At 54.7% G+C, this 16215-nt stretch overlaps 1 protein-coding gene across 1 annotated transcript in view; it reads right to left on the bottom strand.

Moving 5' to 3' along the window:
• cplane1 (ciliogenesis and planar polarity effector 1) overlaps positions 1-16215 on the bottom strand; it is a 295045-nt gene that overhangs the window by 256449 nt on the left and 22381 nt on the right. Inside the window, exons 2-4 of the mRNA XM_060847121.1 lie at positions 13990-14125; positions 9704-9823; positions 1407-1639 (exon numbers count right to left, since the gene is read on the bottom strand). Of these exons, the coding sequence (XP_060703104.1) occupies positions 1407-1639; positions 9704-9823; positions 13990-14125 (489 nt within the window). The remainder of the gene's footprint in view (positions 1-1406; positions 1640-9703; positions 9824-13989; positions 14126-16215) is intronic.

Raw genomic sequence — 16215 nt, 5'->3', positions numbered from 1 at the left:
AATGTGGTACCATTCTGAGAGAAGGGAGCAAGAGATAACCCAGGAAACTAGAGGCTGATCAGCCTAACCTTGGTGGTATATGGAGACAATTCTGAGGGACAGAATTAAGTTGAACTTGGAGAGGCAGGGATTAACAAGAACACTCGGTATGGTTTAGTAAGGGGAGGTCATGTCTGACCAACTCGAAGAGGTGACAGTGCATGTAGAAGGGGGCAATGATTTGATGCGGTCGACTTGGACTTCAGCCCAGTTTTTGATGAGGTCCTGAATGGGAGACTGACAGTTACATCCCAGGAAATTTGGCAAATTGAATCCAGAATTGGCTGAGTGACAGGATGCAGAGGGTGATGGTTGGAGGGTGTTTTTTTGGGGACTGGGAGCCTGTGTCCAGTGGGGTCCCACAGGGGTCAGTGTCGGAGCCCTTGCTGTTTATGGTTTTTATAAAATGATTTGGACTTGAACATCAGAGTATTGACCAGGGAGTTTGCGAATGGTATAAACATTGTCAGGATGGTAAATAATGAGGAGGATAGTCTTCGATTCCAGGTGGATATAACGGGCTGGTCAGCAGCAAGTGGAATTCAATCCAGGTACGAGAGAGGGGATACACTCGGGTCAGACAAACAAGGCAAAGAAACACACGATGTACAGAGGGACTCTGAGAAACACCGAGGTGTGCATGTACACTGGTCCCTTAAGGATCAGCACAGGTGGGTAAAGTGGTTAAGGTGGTACAGGGGATACCTGTCTTCATTAGCTGAGTCACAGAGTTGAAGAGTATGGAGATTATACTGGAACTCGATCACATGTTGGTTACACAGCTCGAGTATCCCGTACAGTTCTGAATCCACATGATCGGAGGGATTTCATAGCTAGAGAGGGGTGCAGAGGAGATTGACCAGGATTTTGCTTGAGCTGGACAGTTATATTTTGAAGAGGGATTAGACAGACTGGGTTTTTTTTTTAACCTTGGGACAGTGGACACTGAAATGTAGAAAATGAGGAGGGACAGAGATAGGGTGGACAGAAAGGAACTTCTCCTCACTGGAGGGCTGGGGAGGGGAAGGTAAGGGGAGGTTTAAAGGAGATGAGAGAGTGATTGGATTCTGGAACCCTCTGCCTGTGAGGGTGTTAGAGGTAGAAATCCTGTTCACATTGAAGACGTATTTAGATGAACACTTGTGATGCCAAGGCATACACAGGGTTATGGGCCAAGTGTCGGCAAATGGGATTACAATGTCTAGGTGGTTGGTGCAGACACAATAGGCTGATCACTGTGAGTCTATGACCGGACAGAATGATGGAGCTGTCCTGATGGGCTGAATGGCCTACTCCTGCCCTATTTTCTCTGTTTCAATGAGCCCTCATGCTTGCGTCTTGAACTGTTTGTACGGCGATTAACTCACCTCATCAGTGTGAAAGACAGCATGGACTGTGCTCTCCTCATCGTCAGCTTGGGGAAGTTTGACTTTCTCATCAACCATCACCTGGGCCCACCTGCCGCTGAGCCGAGTCTCCGGGACAGAGGTCAACTCTTGTTCTTCCATACTTTCCCAAAGGAACACCACACCAGTCTGACTGGCCACAAGGACTCTCTTCCCATCCCTCGAAACAAACAGAAATGGCTTCGTAGCAGATTCTGGGAGATTGAGTGGACAAACAGAGACACAGGGAAGAAAGCAAAAGCAACTTCATGTCATCATCTGCAGCTGTAGGATTTGATGAGGCAGCCATGAGTCTAACTGTGTTAGCCAAGGAGCCATATTATTCAGTGACCAAGGACCGAACTGCAATCAGCCCCCTTTACAAGCAGATGGTGCTGTCCTGTTCACTTCCATCCATGTACTAACTCAAGAGGCCAGTCACTGGAGCAAGGGGAAGCCATTCAGCCCTTCACACCTACTCCACTATTCACCATAATTATGGCTGACCATCCAGCTCAGTACCCTGCTCCACTTGCTCTCGGTGCCCTAGGAAGTATATCTAATGTCTTCAAGAAAACTCCAGGGAATATAGTCCTAACTGATCCAGTTTCTCTCTTCATATGTCAGTTTTGCCATCCCAGAATTCAGTGTGGGAAATTTCTACCCCACTCCCTGCAATGCTGGAACATCCTTCGTCATGTAAAAAGACTAAAACTGCACAAAAAATTCCAGGTGTCGTCCAATGCCTGTCTAAGACATCCCTCTTCCTGTACTCAACACCGCGGCTACACCCCTGTTCCTGTACTCAAATACACCCCCACGTCCCTGTTCCTGTACTCGAATACCCCCCTACACCCCTGTTCCTGTACTCGAGTACCCCCCTACACCCCTGTTCCTGTAACTCGAGTACCCCCCAACGTCCCTGTTCCTGTACTCGAATACCCCCCTACGTCCCTGTTCCTGTACTCGAGTACCCCCCTACGTCCCTGTTCCTGTACTCGAATACGCCCCCTACGTCCCTGCTCCTGTACTCGAATACGCCCCCTACGTCCCTGTTCCTGTACTCGAGTGCCCCCCCTACGTCCCTGTTCCTGTACTCGAATACCCCCCCACGTCCCTGTTCCTGTACTCGAATACCCCCCTCCGTCCCTGTTCCTGTACTCAAATACCACCCCCCCACATCCCTGTTCCTGTACTCGAATACCCCCCTACACACCTGTTCCTGTACTCAAATACCCCCCTCCGTCCCTGTTCCTGTACTCGAATACCCCCCTCCGTCCCTGTTCCTGTACTCGAATACCCCCCTACGTCCCTGATCCTGTACTCGAGTACCCCCCTACATCCCTGTCCTCGAATACCCCCCTCCGTCCCTGTTCCTGTACTCGAGTACCCCCCTACATCCCTGTCCTCGAATACCCCCCTACGTCCCTGTTCCTGTAACTCGAATACCCCCCTACACCCCTGTTCCTGTACTCGAGTACCCCCCTCCGTCCCTGTTCCTGTACTCGAATACCCCCCTCCGTCCCTGTTCCTGTACTCGAATACCCCCCTCCGTCCCTGTTCCTGTACTCGAGTACCCCCCTACATCCCTGTCCTCGAATACCCCCCTACGTCCCTGTTCCTGTAACTCGAATACCCCCCTACACCCCTGTTCCTGTACTCAAATACCCTCCTCCGTCCCTGTTCCTGTACTCGAATACCCCCCTACACCCCTGTTCCTGTACTCGAATACCCCCCTCCGTCCCTGTTCCTGTACTCGAGTACCCCCCTACATCCCTGTCCTCGAATACCCCCCTCCGTCCCTGTTCCTGTACTCGAGTACCCCCCTACATCCCTGTCCTCGAATACCCCCCTACATCCCTGTTCCTGTAACTCGAATACCCCCCTACACCCCTGTTCCTGTACTCGAGTACCCCCCTCCGTCCCTGTTCCTGTACTCGAATACCCCCCTCCGTCCCTGTTCCTGTACTCGAATACCCCCCTCCGTCCCTGTTCCTGTACTCGAGTACCCCCCTACATCCCTGTCCTCGAATACCCCCCTACGTCCCTGTTCCTGTAACTCGAATACCCCCCTACACCCCTGTTCCTGTCCTCGAATACCCCCCTCCGTCCCTGTTCCTGTACTCGAATACCCCCCTCCGTCCCTGTTCCTGTACTCGAATACCCCCCTCCGTCCCTGATCCTGTACTCGAGTACCCCCCTACATCCCTGTCCTCGAATACCCCCCTCCGTCCCTGTTCCTGTACTCGAGTACCCCCCTACGTCCCTGTTCCTGTAACTCGAATACCCCCCTACACCCCTGTTCCTGTACTCGAATACCCCCCTACGTCCCTGTTCCTGTAACTCAAATACCCCCCTACGTCCCTGTTCCTGTAACTCGAATACCCCCCTCCGTCCCTGTTCCTGTAACTCGAATACCCCCCTCCGTCCCTGTTCCTGTAACTCGAATACCCCCCTCCGTCCCTGTTCCTGTAACTCGAATACCCCCCTACGTCCCTGTTCCTGTAACTCGAATACCCCCCTCCGTCCCTGTTCCTGTACTCGAGTACCCCCCTCCGTCCCTGTTCCTGTACTCGAGTACCCCCCTCCGTCCCTGTTCCTGTACTCAAATACCCCCCTCCGTCCCTGTTCCTGTACTCAAATACCCCCCTCCGTCCCTGTTCCTGTACTCGAATACCCCCCTCCGTCCCTGTTCCTGTACTCGAATACCCCCCTACGTCCCTGATCCTGTACTCGAATACCCCCCTACATCCCTGTCCTCGAATACCCCCCTACGTCCCTGTTCCTGTAACTCGAATACCCCCCTACACCCCTGTTCCTGTACTTGAATACCCCCCTACGTCCCTGTTCCTGTAACTCGAATACCCCCCTACGTCCCTGTTCCTGTAACTCGAGTACCCCCCTCCGTCCCTGTTCCTGTACTCGAGTACCCCCCTTCGTCCCTGTACTAGAGTACCCCCCTACGTCCCTGTTCCTGTACTCGAGTACCCCCCTCCGTCCCTGTTCCTGTACTCAAATACCCCCCTCCGTCCCTGTTCCTGTACTCAAATACCCCCCTCCGTCCCTGTTCCTGTACTCGAATACCCCCCTCCGTCCCTGTTCCTGTACTCGAATACCCCCCTACGTCCCTGATCCTGTACTCGAATACCCCCCTACATCCCTGTCCTCGAATACCCCCCTACGTCCCTGTTCCTGTAACTCGAATACCCCCCTACACCCCTGTTCCTGTACTTGAATACCCCCCTACGTCCCTGTTCCTGTAACTCGAATACCCCCCTACGTCCCTGTTCCTGTAACTCGAGTACCCCCCTCCGTCCCTGTTCCTGTACTCGAGTACCCCCCTTCGTCCCTGTACTAGAGTACCCCCCTCCTTCCCTGTTCCTGTACTCGAACACCCCCCTACGTCCCTGATTCTGTACTCGAGTACCCCCCTACATCCCTGTCCTCGAATACCCCCCTACGTCCCTGTTCCTGTAACTCGAATACCCCCCTACGTCCCTGTTCCTGTAACTCGAATACCCCCCTACGTCCCTGTTCCTGTACTCGAGTACCCCCCTACGTCCCTGTTCCTGTAACTCGAATACCCCCCTACGTCCCTGTTCCTGTACTCGAGTACCCCCCTACGTCCCTGTTCCTGTACTCGAGTACCCCCCTCCGTCCCTGTTCCTGTACTCGAGTACCCCCCTCCGTCCCTGTTCCTGTACTCGAGTACCCCCCTCCGTCCCTGTTCCTGTACTCGAACACCCCCCTACGTCCCTGATTCTGTACTCGAGTACCCCCCTACATCCCTGTCCTCGAATACCCCCCTACGTCCCTGTTCCTGTAACTCGAATACCCCCCTACATCCCTGTTCCTGTAACTCGAGTACCCCCCTCCGTCCCTGTTTCTGTACTCGAGTACCCCCCTCCGTCCCTGTTCCTGTACTCGAGTACCCCCCTCCGTCCCTGTTCCTGTACTCGAGTACCCCCCTCCGTCCCTGTTCCTGTACTCGAACACCCCCCTACGTCCCTGATTCTGTACTCGAGTACCCCCCTATATCCCTGTCCTCGAATACCCCCCTACGTCCCTGTTCCTGTAACTCGAATACCCCCCTACATCCCTGTTCCTGTAACTCGAGTACCCCCCTCCGTCCCTGTTTCTGTACTCGAGTACCCCCCTCCGTCCCTGATCCTGTACTCGAGCACCCCCCTCCATCCCTGTTCCTGTACTCGAACACCCCCCTACGTCCCTGTTCCTGTAACTCGAATACCCCCCTACGTCCCTGTTCCTATACTCGAATACCCCCCTACGTCCCTGTACTAGAGTACCCCCCTACGTCCCTGTTCCTGTAACTCGAGCACCCCCCTCCATCCCTGTTCCTGTACTCGAACACCCCCCTACGTCCCTGTTCCTGTAACTCGTATACCCCCCACCGTCCCTGTTCCTGTACTCGAGTACCCCCCACGTCCCTGCTCCTGTACTCGAGTACCCCCCATGTCCCTGTTCCTGTACTCGAGTACCCCCCTACGTCCCTGTAACTCGAATACCCACCTCCGTCCCTGTTCCTGTACTCGAGTACCCCCCTACGTCCCTGTTCCTGTACTCGAGTACCCCCCTACGTCCCTGTTCCTGTACTCGAATACCCCCCTACGTCCCTGTTCCTATACTCGAATACCCCCCTACGTCCCTGTACTAGAGTACCCCCCTACGTCCCTGTTCCTGTAACTCGAGTACCCCCCTCCGTCCCTGTTCCTGTAACTCGAATACCCCCCTACGTCCCTGTTCCTATACTCGAATACCCCCCTACGTCCCTGTACTAGAGTACCCCCCTACGTCCCTGTTCCTGTAACTCGAGCACCCCCCTCCATCCCTGTTCCTGTACTCGAACACCCCCCTACGTCCCTGTTCCTGTAACTCGAATACCCCCCTCCGTCCCTGTTCCTGTACTCGAGTACCCCCCACGTCCCTGCTCCTGTACTCGAGTACCCCCCATGTCCCTGTTCCTGTACTCGAGTACCCCCCTACGTCCCTGTAACTCGAATACCCACCTCCGTCCCTGTTCCTGTACTCGAGTACCCCCCTACGTCCCTGTTCCTGTACTCGAGTACCCCCCTACGTCCCTGTTCCTGTACTCGAATACCCCCCTACGTCCCTGTTCCTATACTCGAATACCCCCCTACGTCCCTGTACTAGAGTACCCCCCTACGTCCCTGTTCCTGTAACTCGAGTACCCCCCTCCGTCCCTGTTCCTGTAACTCGAATACCCCCCTACGTCCCTGTTCCTGTAACTCGAATACCCCCCTACGTCCCTGTTCCTGTAACGCGAGTACCCCCCTACGTCCCTGTTCCTGTAACTCGAGTACCCCCCTCCGTCCCTGTTCCTGTACTCGAGTACCCCCCTCCGTCCCTGTTCCTGTACTCGAGTACCCCCCTCCGTCCCTGTTCCTGTACTCGAGTACCCCCCTCCGTCCCTGTTCCTGTACTCGAGTACCCCCCCCGTCCCTGTTCCTGTACTCGAGTACCCCCCTCCGTCCCTGTTCCTGTACTCGAGTACCCCCCTCCGTCCCTGTTCCTGTACTCAAATACCCCCCTCCGTCCCTGTTCCTGTACTCGAATACCCCTCTCCGTCCCTGTTCCTGTACTCGAATACCCCCCTCCGTCCCTGTTCCTGTACTCGAATACCCCCCTACGTCCCTGATCCTGTACTCGAGTACCCCCCTACATCCCTGTCCTCGAATACCCCCCTACGTCCCTGTTCCTGTAACTCGAATACCCCCCTACACCCCTGTTCCTGTACTTGAATACCCCCCTACGTCCCTGTTCCTGTAACTCGAGTACCCCCCTCCGTCCCTGTTCCTGTACTCGAGTACCCCCCTCCGTCCCTGTTCCTGTACTCGGGTACCCCCCTCCGTCCCTGTTCCTGTACTCGGGTACCCCCCTCCGTCCCTGTTCCTGTACTCGAGTACCCCCCTCCGTCCCTGTTCCTGTACTCGAGTACCCCCCTCCGTCCCTGTACTAGAGTACCCCCCTACGTCCCTGATCCTGTACTCGAGCACCCCCCTCCGTCCCTGTTCCTGTACTCGAACACCCCCCTCCATCCCTGTTCCTGTACTCGAACACCCCCCACGTCCCTGCTCCTGTACTCGAGTACCCCCCATGTCCCTGTTCCTGTACTCGAGTACCCCCCTACGTCCCTGTAACTCGAATACCCACCTCCGTCCCTGCTCCTGTACTCGAGTACCCCCCACGTCCCTGCTCCTGTACTCGAGTACCCCCCATGTCCCTGTTCCTGTACTCGAGTACCCCCCTACGTCCCTGTAACTCGAATACCCACCTCCGTCCCTGTTCCTGTACTCGAGTACCCCCCTACGTCCCTGTTCCTGTACTCGAGTACCCCCCTACGTCCCTGTACTCGAATACCCCCCTACGTCCCTGTTCCTGTACTCGAATAACCCCCTACGTCCCTGTTCCTGTACTCGAATACCCCCCTACGTCCCTGTTCCTGTACTCGAGTACCCCCCTACATCCCTGTTCCTGTACTCGAATACCCCCTCCGTCCCTGTTCCTGTACTCGAGTACCCCCCATGTCCCTGTTCCTGTACTCGAGTACCCCCCTCCGTCCCTGTTCCTGTACTCGAGTATCCCCCTACGTCCCTGTTCCTGTACTCGAGTACCCCCCTACGTCCCTGTTCCTGTACTCGAGTACCCCCCTCCGTCCCTGTTCCTGTACTCGAGTACCCCCCTCCGTCCCTGTTCCTGTACTCGAATACCCCCCTCCGTCCCTGTTCCTGTACTCGAATACCCCCCTCCGTCCCTGTTCCTGTACTCGAGTACCCCCCTCCGTCCCTGTTCCTGTACTCGAGTACCCCCTCCGTCCCTGTTCCTGTAACTCGAGTACCCCCCTACGTCCCTGTTCCTGTAACCGAATCCCACTGCTACAAAGACCAACATACCATTTGCCTTCTCCAATGCCTGCAGCACCTGCACACTCACTCTGAGCTATTGGTGTACAGAGACACCCAGGTCTTAGTGCACCTCCCTCTTTCACCAACCTATCGGCATTGAGATAACAATCTGCCTCCGCTCTTTGCTCCCAGGGTGGATAATCTCACATTTATCCCCATTACACTGCATCTCCATGCATTTGCTCACTAACTCAACATGTCCAGTTCACAGTGAAGCATCTATGCGTTCTCCTCACAGCTCACCCTGCCACCTAGCTGTGTGCTGTCTCCAGGTTCAGACATATCGTTTAGTTACCTCATCTGAGTTATTAATACATACTGTGAAGAACAGGCAGCCAAGCACAAATCCCCGAGGTGCCCAAACAATCCCTCTCACTCAGAAAAAGAGCCACTAAATTATACTCTTTGTTTCCCATGTACCAACCCGTTTTCTGTTCATCTCAGTACACCACTCCCAATGATATACGCTTTAATGTTAGGCTGTGTGTGACACCTTCTCCCAGGCCCCCCTTCTTGTCTACACTACACCTCCTCTCTCCAGGGAATGCCCCCCAGCCGCCACCCTGGCTCAGTATCCAAACCCCCACCCCCACCACCATCGGACTGCATTCCAGAAGCATTCCTTGCACAGGAGCAGTGCGGCATTTACATCTGGTGCCTCAGGGAAATTCTATGCAGTGAGATACTGTGTTTGGGACCGTGCAGATCCTCTGTCTGGATTTCGGGCCATGTGTGGTGCTCTGCAGCTGTCAGCATACATAGCTAGTCCACACTGTGGAGAGGAGGGGCATGAGGACCGAGTGAAATCTCCACATGGGACATTGTCACTGAGGTCATGGCCACACCAGCCCGAGCTGCTGCTCTTCACCGAGTCATCGACAGAACAGTGATGACTACCTCACACTCCGACTTGGCACAGCTGGGTATTATCTTCGAGGAGAAAGTGAGGTCTGCAGATGCTGGAGATCAGAGCTGAAAATGTGTTGCTGATTAAAGCGCAGCAGGTCAGGCAGCATCCAAGGAGCAGGCCCGAAATGTCGAATTTCCTGTTCCTTGGATGCTGCCTGACCTGCTGCGTTTTAACCAGCAACACATTTTCAACAGCTGGGTATTACACAGACAAACACAGTGCAATCTGAATCTTTTTAAAATATTCGTTGACGGGATGTGGATGTCACAGACTGGCCCAGCATTTATTGCTTGTTCCAATTGCCCAGACTGCAGTTAAGATTCAACCACATTAACCTGGCTAGGAAAGGCCCTGGCTTTGCCCCTCTCAGCCACCCACTCCAGCAATCCCTCAACTCCTTAGTAAAAACAATGCAAGCTTCATACCACGGGCAGTTGCTGCTATCGTGCTCATGCCGGGTACTGTTGGAACGGTCTTCAAAGAGTCAGCATCCTTCTTCCAAAGAAAGAGTTCTCCAGAACTCAGCAGTCCCAGTAACCAGGCACCTGCCCAAAGACAGGCAGAGAGAGAGAGAGAGAGAGAGAGAGTGTGAGACAGAGAACTGGCATCACACAACACAGACAGACAGACAGACACAAAACACGGGCACAATCTGCCCACTTGCTACTCAAGCCAGAGACAGAATTGAAAGGGATATGGACAATCATGCAGGCTGGATAGGGAAAAACAGAGAGGTGGGACAGGGAGAACAGGGGATCGTGTTTAAAGCGGTCTCATAGCCCTTCACAAGTATTCCTAACTTACAATCACAACTTCTCTGGGTGAAAACAGCAGGCACTCAAACTATGCAGCAAACCCATTTATTGCAAAATAATTAACAGCCAGTGAACTCAGTCAGAAAGACGGTCTGTGTTGCAACGTAGGGAACACCACGGCCAATATGTGCACAACACGCTCCAACAAACCAAATGAAATCTTACTCTGCAGTCGTGATTGAGGTCTCAGTATTGGCGAGGACACCAATGCTAAATACCCGACACTTGTGCAATATGGTGGCACGTATTTGTTTAAGTATCCAACATCTTGCCTTTCCTCGGCACAGCCACCGGAGTGTCACACCTCCCTCGGCACAGCCACCGGAGTGTCACACCTCCCTCGGCACAGTCACTAGAATGTCAACACCCCACTCAGTACAGTCACCGGAGTGTCTGTCCTCCCTCGGTACAGTCACCGGAGTGTCTGTCCTCCCTCGGTACAGTCACCGGAGTGTCTGTCCTCCCTCGGTACTGTCACCGGGATGTCAGTCCTCCTACGGCACAGCTGGCGTAGTGTCAGTTCTCCCTCAGTACAGCCGCCGGAGTGCCTGCCCTCCCTTGGGACTGTCACCAGGGTGTCAGCCCTCCTTTGGTAAGTCACCGGAGTGTCAGGTCTCCCGCGGTACAGTCACCGGAGTGCCTGCCCTCCCACGGGTCTGTCACCGGAGTATCAGTCCCCCCTCGGCACAATCACCGGAGTGTCAGTCCCCTGAGTGTCAGTCCCACCTTAGTACAGTCACCTGAGTGTCAGCTTTCCCTCGGTACAGTCACCGGAATGGCAGATCTTCCCTCGGTACAGTCACCGGAGTCCCTGTCCTCCTTTGGTACAGTCACCGGAAGGTCAGCCCCCCTCAGTACTGTCACCGGGATGTCAGTCCTCCTACGGCACAGCCGGTGTAGTGTCAGTTCTCCCTCAGCACAGCCGCCGGAGAGCCTGTCCTCCTTTGGTACAGTCACCGGAGTGTCAGTCCCTCGAGGGTCAGCACCCCCTCGGCACAGCCTCCGGAGCGCGCCCCCTCCCTCGGCACAGCCTCCGGAGCGCGCCCCCTCCCTCGGCACAGCCTCCGGAGCGCGCCCCCTCCCTCGGCACAGCCTCCGGAGTGTGCGTCCCCTCCCTCGGCACAGCCTCCGGAGCGCGTCCCCTCCCTCGGCACAGCCTCCGGAGTGTGTCCCCCCTCCCTCGGCACAGCCTCCGGAGCGCGTCCCCTCCCTCGGCACAGCCTCCGGAGTGTGCGTCCCCTCCCTCGGCACAGCCTCCGGAGCGCGTCCCCTCCCTCGGCACAGCCTCCGGCGTGTGTCCCCCCTCCCTCGGCACAGCCTCCGGAGCGTGTCCCCCTCCCTCGGCACAGCCTCCGGAGTGTGTCCCCTCCCTCGGTCCAGCCTCCGGCGTGTGTCCCCCCCCCCCTCCCTCGGCACAGCCTCCGGAGTGTGTCCCCCCCCCCCCTCCCTCGGCACAGCCTCCGGAGTGTGTCCCCCCCACTCCCTCGGTACAGCCTCCGGAGTGTCAATCCCCCCTCCCTCGGCACAGCCTCCGGAGTGTCAATCTCCCCTCGGCCCAGCCTCCGGCGTGTGTCCCCCCTCCCTCGGCACAGCCTCCGGCGTGTGTCCCCCCTCCCTCGGCACAGCCTCCGGAGTGTGTCCCCCCTCCCTCGGCACAGCCTCCGGAGTGTGTCCCCCCCACTCCCTCGGTACAGCCTCCGGAGTGTCAATCCCCCCTCCCTCGGCACAGCCTCCGGAGTGTCAATCTCCCCTCGGCCCAGCCTCCGGCGTGTGTCCCCCCTCCCTCGGCACAGCCTCCGGCGTGTGTCCCCCCTCCCTCGGCACAGCCTCCGGCGTGTGTCCCCCCTCCCTCGGCACAGCCTCCGGAGTGTGTCCCCCCTCCCTCGGCACAGCCTCCGGAGTGTGCGTCCCCTCCCTCGGCACAGCCTCCGGAGTGTGCGTCCCCTCCCTCGGCACAGCCTCCGGAGTGTGCGTCCCCTCCCTCGGCACAGCCTCCGGAGTGTCAATCCTCCCTCGGTACAGCCTCCGGAGTGTGCGTCCCCTCCCTCGGTACAGCCTCCGGAGTGTGCGTCCCCTCCCTCGGCACAGCCTCCGGAGTGTGTCCCCTCCCTCGGCACAGCCTCCGGAGTATGCGTCCCCTCCCTCGGCACAGCCTCCGGAGTGTGTCCCCTCCCTCGGCACAGCCTCCGGAGTGTGTCCCCTCCCTCGGCACAGCCTCCGGAGTGTCAATCCTCCCTCGGTACAGCCTCTGGAGTGTGCGTCCCCTCCCTCGGCACAGCCTCCGGAGTGTGTCCCCCCCACTCCCTCGGTACAGCCTCCGGAGTGTCAATCCCCCCTCCCTCGGCACAGCCTCCGGAGTGTGTCCCCCCCTCCCTGGGCACAGCCTCCGGAGTGTCAATCTCCCCTCGGCCCAGCCTCCGGCGTGTGTCCCCCCTCCCTCGGCACAGCCTCCGGCGTGTGTCCCCCCTCCCTCGGCACAGCCTCCGGAGTGTGTCCCCCCTCCCTCGGCACAGCCTCCGGAGTGTGCGTCCCCTCCCTCGGCACAGCCTCCGGAGTGTGCGTCCCCTCCCTCGGCACAGCCTCCGGAGTGTGCGTCCCCTCCCTCGGCACAGCCTCCGGAGTGTCAATCCTCCCTCGGTACAGCCTCCGGAGTGTGCGTCCCCTCCCTCGGTACAGCCTCCGGAGTGTGTCCCCTCCCTCGGCACAGCCTCCGGAGTGTGTCCCCTCCCTCGGCACAGCCTCCGGAGTGTGCGTCCCCTCCCTCGGCACAGCCTCCGGAGTGTGTCCCCTCCCTCGGCACAGCCTCCGGAGTGTGTCCCCTCCCTCGGCACAGCCTCCGGAGTGTCAATCCTCCCTCGGTACAGCCTCTGGAGTGTGCGTCCCCTCCCTCGGTACAGCCTCCCGCGTGTGTCCCCTCCCTCGGCACAGCCTCCGGAGTGTGCGTCCCCTCCCTCGGTACAGCCTCCGGAGTGTGTCCCCTCCCTCGGCACAGCCTCCGGAGTGTGTCCCCTCCCTCGGCACAGCCTCCGGAGTGTCAATCCTCCCTCGGTACAGCCTCTGGAGTGTGCGTCCCCTCCCTCGGCACAGCCTCCCGCGTGTGTCCCCTCCCTCGGCACAGCCTCCCGCGTGTGTCCCCTCCCTCGGCACAGCCACTTGAGTGTCAGTCCAATCACTTTAGAGGTAAACGTAGATTTTTTTTCTTTAAATTCATTAATGCGATGTGGATGTTGGAGGCCTGGCCATCCCTCATTGCCCGGAGGGCTGTTCAGTGTAACCCACATTGCTGTGGATCTGAAGTCACAGCAGGAGGACTGAAGGTTTCCTTCCTAAAGGATATTAGTGAACCAGGTGGGGTTTTACACCAATAACAATGGTCATCATTAGGCTCTTTGAATTCAATAAAAATCTTGAAAAAACTTGGCAAGTTCCTATGGTGAGAATTGAACATCATCTGCATTAATCAGCTGAGTGGTTATACCATGAGGCCATTGCTTCCTCGTGTATTTGTGGTCAGCAATGGGGTGGAACCTGGGACACCCAGTTAGCCTTTCTGCGAAGAGCCATACAGATAACTGTACGAGCAACTAGAAAAGTTCAATCATTGAAAAAAAAAGGCTGCACAACAGGAGTCAAAAAAGAAAAACCTTTGAGACAGGATTCAGTTCCAGGGTAAGACTGAAGCACAGTGCACAGGGAGCTGAGGCAGGGTAGAGGTCAAGGGGAACACAAACCCTCCTCACAGGGAACTGAGAGCGAGACAGGACGGAGTTAAAAGGGGAACATAATGCCCACTGCATCAATGGCTCAGCATCCTCCATGAGCTGGATTGTGCAACATCATGGGACAAATACTGCAGGACTCTGGCTTTGACCATATGAAAGGCCCTAATGAAATACCATTAGCAGAGGTGGTAACACTCAGCATGTTCTTCAGCAAGTGCTGTAATTTCGGTATCCTTCGACGGGTCCTCCCTGTTGATAGGGTGAGTATGCTCAGGTGCTGCTCAGCAGATAGCAGAATAGCCTCTCTCTCCTAAAGAGAAACCACATCTGACATTAATGTAGTATTGAGGGACCCATCACACAGACAGTCACACTCAGCCAACACAGAGGGAGGGAGAGAGAAAGTGAAATAGCCAGCTCGTCTGAAAGAGAGCACAGTAAGTTTCGGGGTGGGTGTGTACGCGTGGAAACCAAGGATCAATGGCAATGGTAAAGAGAGGTAGTTAGCAGAATAATCGAGAAGCAGTACAGAAAAACAGAGAAACCAGGATCAGGAGCAGGCAATTCAGCCCCTCAGGCCAGCCCCACCATTTAACATGATCATGGCTGATCTCATCTCAGCCAACTCCACTTCCTTGCTCATTCTCCATCACTCTTCTACTTATTACTAATTAAAAATCAGTTAATTAAATGTATTCAGTATCCCAGAGTCCACTGTACCCTGGATGCATGCATTCCACAGACTCTCAGCGCTTTGAGAGAAGTAATTTCTCATTTGTTTTAAAACTGCCACCCCCTTATTCTAAAACCATGACCACGTTTTCTAGAGTTCTTCACTAGACCTCACAACATCCTCACCACATCTATTTGGTCAATCCTCTTTAGCTATTAAATGTCCTCTCATTCTTCTAAACTCCAGAAATTATCGGCCTAATCGGATTAAACTCTCCTCATAAAACAAATTCCTCATCTCTGAAGACAATCTAATGAACCTTCTCTGAACTGCCTCCAATACAGCGAGACCCCACCTCAAATAAGGAGACCAAAAATGTACACAATACTCCAGGTGCAGTCTCACTGTCAGCAATAAAATTATGCGATGCATCGATAGGGTTGACAGGTTCAAATCCCCCAGATTTGAAATATCTAAAACTAGGAAGTATATATTTAATGTCAAAGGGGAAAAGTTCAAAAGAAACAGGAGGGACAGGTGATTTCACAGAGTGGTATGTGCCTGGGATGGCGATACAATAGGGGTACTTAAGGGACTTTTAGATAAACATATGGATATGCAAAAAATGGAAGGGAATGACCAAAGGCAGGGAGAAGGGATTAGTTTCTCATGGCAACATTGCTGGCCAAAGGGCCTGTTCCTATGCTCTACTGTTCTATGTCCTGTGTTCTGAGGTAATAAAGACAATAATTACTACCATGAAAGAACACTATGCTTTACCTGTTTCACATCTTAATAAAGCTAATTCAGTTTTCAGCTGCTGATGTCAACAGTGAAACATAATCGTGATAAAAGTAGGATCTATCCAAACACAACAAGGTGTGAGATATTCCAAACCCAGGCAGCTGTTGTGGATATTACGTTCCAAATTCCAGATATCATCCCACCAACTATGTTCCTTAAGGTTTTTAGTATCTCTCAATTTTCTGACTATTTTGTAAAGCCTTAATATATAAGGCATGTGTCTTTTTCAAAGTTATTTACACTTCTTCCAAAATGTTCACTTGGATGGCCACGTGGACCTTACTGTTTTGCTAGTAAGACATTTCTGTACTGACCTAACACCAAATTGTTTTAAATGTTACAAAGTTTCACTGATTTGACACTGTCCACTCTAATCTGCTTCTTTTATTAACTTGTTAATTACACCAGCCTGTGATTCTAAAATGTTAACAATATGAAATGCAGCATCTTGGGTTGCATGCCTGCTTGACTATCAAATTTACTGTCATCATTCATTGCACCCAGTACACCCTTAACATTAGAAGTTAATTGATTTAATCAATCACTTTTCACACAGATGCCTAGGCCACTAACTTCTGCACACAGATGACTGCAGTATCTCCCATCAAACTTCTGCTCATCCTGTTTTTCTTTGCAATTTTGCAACCGTCTTGGTTCAATAATATGTTGACCAATTCCTTATGAAAATTAAGTACAGATTTTGGAACAACAAGTTCACACTGACCCGCCGAAGCACAACCCACCCAGCCCCATTCCCCTACATTTACCCCTTCACCTAACACTATGGGCAATTTAGCATGGCCAATTCACCTGACCTGCACCCGGAGGAAACTCACACAGACACGGGGAGAATGTGCAAACTCCACACAGTCAGTTGCCTGAGGCGGGAATTGAACCCAGGTCTCTGGCGCTGTGAGGCAGCA

This window comes from Hemiscyllium ocellatum, chromosome 2 (assembly GCF_020745735.1).
Source record: "Hemiscyllium ocellatum isolate sHemOce1 chromosome 2, sHemOce1.pat.X.cur, whole genome shotgun sequence".
Lineage (NCBI taxonomy): Eukaryota > Metazoa > Chordata > Chondrichthyes > Orectolobiformes > Hemiscylliidae > Hemiscyllium > Hemiscyllium ocellatum.
Note: the sequence above shows the minus strand (reverse complement) of the source record. Positions and strands in the feature narration are given on the sequence as shown.